At 44.5% G+C, this 7,612-nt stretch overlaps 1 protein-coding gene across 1 annotated transcript; it reads left to right on the top strand.

Annotated features, from left to right (window-relative positions):
* Positions 1 to 2,801: 2,801 nt before the first annotated feature.
* Positions 2,802 to 3,809, top strand: LOC141632718 (uncharacterized). The gene has a single exon (XM_074445236.1). It carries the CDS (start codon positions 2,802 to 2,804, stop codon positions 3,807 to 3,809), a length of 1,008 nt encoding a protein of 335 aa, XP_074301337.1.
* The last annotated feature ends 3,803 nt before the right edge of the window (positions 3,810 to 7,612 follow it).

Here is a 7,612-nt window from a genome sequence, read left to right as displayed (position 1 = left end):
CCAATCAGTGATCCCTTGGACAGCTCGGTCCAGATCTCTATACCACTCCCTTGTAGCATCACGGAGGGAGAAGATGAACATGGTCTCCTTGATTTGATCCTGGGTCACGCCGGTGGTGGGGGTATGGAACAAAGCAGAGTCAATAAAGGTCTCTATGTGCTTGGTGCATCTTCATTTGCGCAGCTCCCAAACCGGTTTCTCTCGACCATAGTAATGTAGGCGAGGCTTTGGTTCGAATTTCCGGCATCTCCGGTAATTCGAACCCTTGTATAAATTGTCACTGTTTGTCTGTCGGCTCAGAATAACTAGCTATACTTGCTTCCTCGGCCATGACTGGAATTTCCGGAGAAGTAACTGTCTCTACCAAGAAGTGGAAACGGGCGAAGATGGTGGATTATCTTCGAACGGTTCGTTCTCGTGATAGCTTGACAGAGTACTCAGCTCTTCCTCTGTCGGTAATACTCTTTGTGTTCGCCTCAACTCGCGCAAGGATCTTTCAAGCTCAGGGTTCAACGGTACTAATTCTCCACCCTGTGACCTGCGCATAAGAAGAAACTACAAAAAGAATATAAGAAAAGTTTAAGGAACGGATGTCCCTTAAACTAAGAAAGACTAAAAATAAAAGCAACTAAAATTAGGACTATTGCCTCCCCCAAGAACGGCGCCAAAATTTGATACCCGTCGTTGTGAGTACCAAAGATAAAATTTATAATCTCCTATTAAGACTAACCTAGGCTAGTGGTAACAGTGTCGAACCACAAGGAGGCGGTTGTAAATTTTAGTTGATTTATGTTCGATCGAGGTAACTATTGTGGGGATTGAATTGAATTGGTCTACGACTAAAGGTGAACAAAGATAATAAACTAAATAAACGATTTAAACAGATAAAAGAAGGGTACTAGGATGGTCAGGTCATTATAGCTTCGGCGGCAGCAAACTAAGTCGGTCTGAATCAAACACATGTAAGGCGGGAAATAAAGAGGTCCTCTCGGTCCACTCTTAACAAATAGCATCTTTCGATCTCGCTATAGGTCCCTAATGTCACTAATACTAACTTTCGTCCTGAAAAGTGACTAACGGTCTAAACTATACTTATCTTTCGATCTTAGCACAGTTTAGTCGATTTAATTGATGGTCTAATAACTTCCCCTATCTTTCGATCTAATGGGTCGGTCACAAAATAGGTATCTAACTGGTCGCATGCATTCGATTCGTTAAATACAAGATTAAATTCAATTAAAACGAAGGAAACCCTATGAGGTCAGTCGATCGACCGACAATGTCAGTCGATCGACCAACACGCGAGACAGTCCGTGTATATCTAATGCCGCCTATGCCATAAATCGCCTACATCCTAGCACTATAGAATTAGCTACTCATGCTAAGGGTAAAAACAACAATTAAACTAATAATGATTACTGAATTCATGCTTAAAGTAGATAGCAAATAGCGATAATGAGATAATTGGCTTTGGGATACTAACTAACAAATCTATACAAATAACGAAAGTAAAACAATAAACAGAAATTAGGGCAGAAGGAATACCGAGGTTTCAGAGGGAAGATTAAAAACAAGAACAGAAATCCAATGCTAAAACGATGTTCCAAACCCTAATTACTCGAATAAACCAAAACTGAAAGTTACTGTATGAAATTGTGATAAAACTTGGATCTAAAACTGAGATAAAAACTTGATCATAAACTGAATGTTTCATGTTACGTTATATAGCAAATAACGTAACATCTTATTTCCTAAACCTAGCATCATGGGCTTGCGCTTTCTCGGTCTTCTAATTCTCGTCTGGAATAGAAATCTGGTCGATCGATGCTCCCAAAGAAACAAAGAGTTACGGAACCGAACATTAGTCGATCGGCGAGGATTATGGTCGATCGACTAATGGAGTCGCTACTTGACTTCTTTTAACTCGTGGACTTGTCTTTTGGGCCTTGGATTGCGCACCAAGCTCGTTCCTTAAGCAATTCCTTTACGTCATTGCAATGCGAGATTACTCGGGGACGGATTTAGCTTGATTTCTGTTGAATTCTCCACATTTCGCAATAATGTACAAAATACGTAAGTAGACGGAAATAGGGAGAAATGCAGCATAAACTACATGAATGAGCTCTGAAATGCGTGTAAAATGGGATGTAAAACATCATATAAATAACACGCATCAGGTATGGCTGGGCGTTCCGGGTTATGAGTTATGAGACTGGTTATGAGATATGAGTTGAGATGGAGATGGAGGTGACGGAGGAGCATGCATATCATATTTCTATGTTGTTTCATTGTTTTCCCTACTCAACCTCGTGGTTGACCCTGTGTATTCGTGAACACCAGTGATGACCCAAATATTGGCGAGGACTTGACGGGGTTTAAGAGATAGAACGGGAGCTTGGTGGGCGTGAGACACTGGATCAGAAGACTTAGTAGCTAGATCATCATCTAGAAGACTTTCACTTTTATTTTTGTTAGTTCTTTGTAATTTGACGTAAAAGAGGTTTTGTAATAATTAAGTTAAAGTAATTATATAATTTTGCCTTGGAGTTTAATTTGTTATTCACTACCTCGGGAAACCGAGATGGTAACAGTCCGGTTTATTAGGGAATGTCTTGCTAAAGGCTCCTTCATAAACCGGGGTGTTACAACTACCATGTCGAGGGTGGTCTTAACTGATGGGGGAAACGGAGTAGAGATGGTGAGGAGGATGAGAGTGTGCATAAAAGATCTCGAAACTGCTTAGACGGGGGCGTCTTAATACCTGAGGCGGAGGTTGACGAAGCTCAACCCCGCCGGGCCCAATGAATACTCTAAGCATCAACTGTTGGGGCTTGGGCAATCCCGACTCGAGGAGTGCACTCCGTGATCTTGTACGGAGGGAGGCCCCGGCCATACTTTTCCTATCTGAAACTAAATTGTGTGGTCGTGAGATGAGGAGGGTGCGTGAGAGTATAGAAGGTGACTTTGGTATTGATGTAGATAGCGTAGGGCGTTCGGGTGGTTTGCCTTTTTGGTGGAGGAGGGAGGTGGATTTCATCTTTCAGTCATCATCCGTACATCATATGGACTTTTTGGTTCAAGGTGCGGAGGGTGAGTGGAGAATTACAGGGTTTTATGGGTGGCCGGCTGTTTCGGATCGGTATCTATCTTGGGAATTGCTGCGGGTCCTAAGTAGGCAGTCTTCTCTTCCATGGGTATGCATTGGCGATTTCAATGAAATTCTTTTTTCTACTGAGATGAAAGGGGGGAGCAGACCTCATCGACAAATGAATAATTTCCGAGCTGTAGTGGATGAGTGTGGATTGCGGGATGTGCCGTGGGAAGGATATAACTTTTCTTATGACAACAGGCAAGCAGGTGAGTTTAACAGACAGTCCATGCTTGATAGAGCCTTATGTACGATCCAGTGGACATATTTGTTCCCCTACGCAAAACTGTTTTATCTTAACCGAGAATGGTCGGACCATGCTCCTATCCGTCTAGTTCTTAATCATAAAATACAGAGAGAATTCAAGACTCCGCCCTTCAAGTTTGAGCAAATTTGGGTGGGTTCGGAGGGTTGTGAGGAAGCTGTGGAGCGGGGTGTTAAGAGGGGGAGAGGTGACCTGGTCACGGTGCTGAGAGAGTGCACTCGGGAATTGCAGGCGTGGAAGAAAACGAGCATTAGTAGGATAGGGCGGGATATTGATCGTAAACGTAAACAGCTAGAAAGGCTCAATGAAGGGGACATGGATGAGGAGAGTGTGCGACGTCGAAGGAAGCTCGTGGATGAAATTTATGATTTGCGTAGACAAGAAGAACAATATTGACGACAACGGTCCAGAGCTCTATGGTTGAGGGACGGAGACAAGAACACTAAATTCTTCCATATGCGGGCTGGTGAGCGTAAGAGGAAAAATTTTATAGCGCAGCTGATTGATGATGAGAGTGTTACCCGGATGGGGGATGAGGAAGTGGGGGTCGTGGCCAATAATTATTTTGCATAGCTCTTCTCGACGTCTAATCCGGCTGATGACGAGACCATTTTCCACGGCTTGGAGACGAGAGTGACGGATCCCATGAACGAGGTGTTTCAGCGTGACTATTGCGAGGATGAGGTTATCGAGGCTCTTAACCAAATGCACCCACTGAAGGCCCCGGGCCCAGACGGTATGAATGTCCTTTTTTATCAAACTTACTGGAGTACGATTGAGCCAACGGTCAATAGCACGGTCCTTGCTGTTCTTCGTGGCAAGCTATCTCCGAGGGATATTAATAAAACCAATATTGTTTTGATCCCAAAGAAAAAAGCTCCGGATAAAATTTGTGACTTCCGACCCATTAGTCTCTGCAATGTGGTTTATAAATTAATCTCGAAAGTTTTGGCAAATAGACTGAAACAATTCTTGGGTGACATCGTCTCAGTCAATCAGAGTGCTTTTACTCCGGGAAGGGCCATTACTGATAATATTATGATAGCTTTTGAGATTTTTCATCACATGAAGAACTCGAAGGGGACAGATGAGTCCATGGCTATAAAGCTTGATATGGATAAGGCGTATGACCGCGTAGAATGGAGGTTCTTGCAGCGAGTTCTTGTTGCTTTTGGTTTCGACAGAGGGTGGGTAAATAGAGTGATGGCGTGTGTGACGACGGTGTCGTTTTCCGTTCTAATTAATGGGCACCCGTCTAGAGAGTTTAGACCGTCGAGAGGACTACGACAAGGCGACCCTTTATCTCCGTATCTCTTTATACTGTGTGCTGAAATTCTTTCCCATCAACTGCGTCGAGCGACGGAGATTGGAGCTTTACATGGTGTACGTATCTCGACGAGTGCACCACCTATTTCCCACCTTTTATTCGCCGATGATAGCCTATTTTTTGTGAAAGCTACAAGGGAGGAAGCGAATGTGGTCTCAGATATTCTCAGGAGATAGGAGCAGGCATCGGGTCAGCTGGTCAATCTTGATAAAACTATGGTCTGTTTTAGCAAAGGGGTGCCGAGGAATAAGAGGAGTTGGATTGCTAGTAGACTGGGGATAGTTGAGGTTGAGGAGCAACACCGTTACTTGGGACTCCCTACGGTGGTGGGCCGGTCTAAAAAAGTTCTCACAGATATCATTCGGGATAAACTAAGTAAACGGCTTCAGGGATGGCGCGGGAAAATCTTGTCTATGGCTGGTAAGGAGGTTCTTCTAAAGGCTGTGGCCAATTCACTCCCTACTTACGTTATGAGTGTGTTCAAAATTCCTGCAAATTTCTGTGATGAGCTACGTTCAATGATGTCGCGCTTCTGGTGGAATCACGAGGAAGGTAGGGGAGGTATAAGTTGGGTCGCGTGGAAAAATCTTTGCCAACCCAAGGGAATGGGGGGAATGGGGTTCCGGGATTTTAAGCTGTTTAATCTCGCTCTCCTTGGTAAGCAAGCATGGAGACTAACCACAGAGGCAGGTAGTTTGTGGGAGCAAGTGATGCGGGCCAGATACTATCCGAATGGCGACTTTATGACGGCTACTCTGGGACACAAACCGAGTTACATATGGCGCGGTCTGGTTGAAGCGCGAATGGTCCTGGATAGAGGTATGCGAAGGAGGATTAGGGACGACAATTCGACAAAGGTCTGGCGAGATACGTGGTTACCTGGGACCCATACGGGACGGATTATATCCCCGTGTACTGCTGGTAACGAGGAGATGATTGTATCAGAGCTGCTGACCACGGGTAATGGCTGGAATGTGGAACGGATAGCGAGCCTCTTTTTTCCTTTTGAGATAGACCGTATTACTAATATTCGTGTGAGCCAACATCGGCCTAGCGACATATGGTATTGGAGGATGGAAAAAGACGGAGTGTACACGGTGAAATGTGCCTATAAGCTTCTCGCTGGGGGGATGGTGTGGATATGAGTGGTGCCTCAAACTGGAGCAGGGAGATGTGGCTTTGGAAGCGGCTATGGCAAGTTCCGGTTTGGCCCCGAGTAAAGATGTTCTTCTGGCAACTGTGCAGTGAAGCTTTAGCAACGAGAGCGAACATTGCAACTCGTGTTCGAGGTGAGAATTCTTTTTGCTCTTTATGTAATTCTTATTTTGAATCAAGCTTGCATTTGTTTAAAGATTGTTAGGTTGCCCAGAAGGTGTGGGAGGGGCTCGGGTTGGAGGGTGAGGAGGGGGAAGGAGTGGGCTGTATTCGCGACTGGGTGGAGGAAAGGTGGAGGGAGCTCGGGGCGAGGGAGCATAGTGTGTTTATGGTCGGTTGCTGGGCCTTGTGGGAGCATCGAAATAATGTCATTTTCGAGAGTAGAGAGGTCAATCCTTGGGTGGTTATAAGGAGGGTGGGTGATGTGGTGGCTGAAATGGAAGGAAGTGTGTACGAGGCGATTAGGGGACGTAGGAGGAAGGATATGGGGTCGGGGTCTGATGGGCCGAGGGTGTGGGCTCCTGCTCCTAGAGGTTTCGTTAAAGTAAACGTCGATGCCGGGTGAAGGAGTATGATGGGGTAAGTCTAGGCCTGGTGTGTCGGGGTGAGATGGGTAACGTGGTGTGGGGTGTCACTATAGTGCAGGACCAAGTTTGGGAGCCACATGTTGCGGAAGCAGTCGCTGTTCTTGAAGGTCTGAAGGAAGTTTTACGAATGGGCTTCAGGGATGTGGTAATCGAGAGCGATTGTTTACAGGTTGTGGAAGCGCTCAAGAAGAAATTATCTGGTCGAAGTTGCTTTATGTTAGTTATCGAGGAAATTTTGCTTCTTTGTAATTCTTTTAATACTGTTCTTTAGTCTTTTTCTAGTCGTGTGAACAATACTGTTGCTCACGCTTTAGCGCATATTTATCCTAGAACTACTGGTAGAACGGAGTGGTCGAATATCCTACCTCCGTCCGCGAACGATGTTGTATTGTTTGATTTATCGTTATTAAAGTAAGCCCTCGAGTTTTCTTCTCAAAAAAAAAAAAAAAAAAAAAATGACACGATAACACGCGCGACTTTTATATTACTAAGTCTCTATCTCTCTCTTTACTTTTTCTTTCTTTCTCTACTATTATATTCCCTGAATTCCCAGACCAAATCTCCATCCTAATCCACATTCCAATTAGAGTTATCAATAAATTTTCAAGCAAAATTGAAGACAACACACATGAACACGATTACCGTACCGTACTGTTCAGGTAAAGGAAGCTGATAATTCGCCATTACCAAAGCGGCGTTGTTTCGTTTTCGGTAGCGCAACATTCACTGGCGAATACCACGGCGACAGTCGATTTCTGCTCGACTGAGAATAACTCGTCTTATTGTGGTGGATGTTATATCGACGATGATCATTAGTGCGACGATTCGTCTTCGGAGCTTGAATCGTGTTTTCTGAAACGATAATGGAGGTAATAATCAATTGTAGTCATTTTAATCAATTAACCCTAATTCCCCAAATCAAAACAAAAACATACCCAAATTGCAAAGCACAGCTAAACTCTTAGAATCAATTTTAGCATCAGGCAAATAAATATCAATAAAAAAAGGTAGCAAAATGTTGTTGGAGGTGCTGGCCTGCTGCTGAACTCCGGGTGATGTCGGTGGTGCGAGTGGCCAGAGATGAAGCAGTGAGTGGTGGGAATGGGGTGGGTTGAGTGAATTTGGGAATG

The sequence above is a fragment of the Silene latifolia genome, chromosome Y (genome assembly GCF_048544455.1).
Source record: "Silene latifolia isolate original U9 population chromosome Y, ASM4854445v1, whole genome shotgun sequence".
Classification (NCBI taxonomy): Eukaryota; Viridiplantae; Streptophyta; class Magnoliopsida; order Caryophyllales; family Caryophyllaceae; genus Silene; species Silene latifolia.
The sequence above is the reverse complement of the archived record's forward strand: the minus strand, read 5'-3'. Positions and strand labels throughout refer to the sequence as shown.

What these genes read in the sequence shown, in the direction of transcription:
- LOC141632718 (XM_074445236.1), top strand. Translation starts at nt 2,802, where the DNA reads ATGAATACTCTAAGCATCAACTGTTGGGGCTTGGGCAATCCCGACTCG.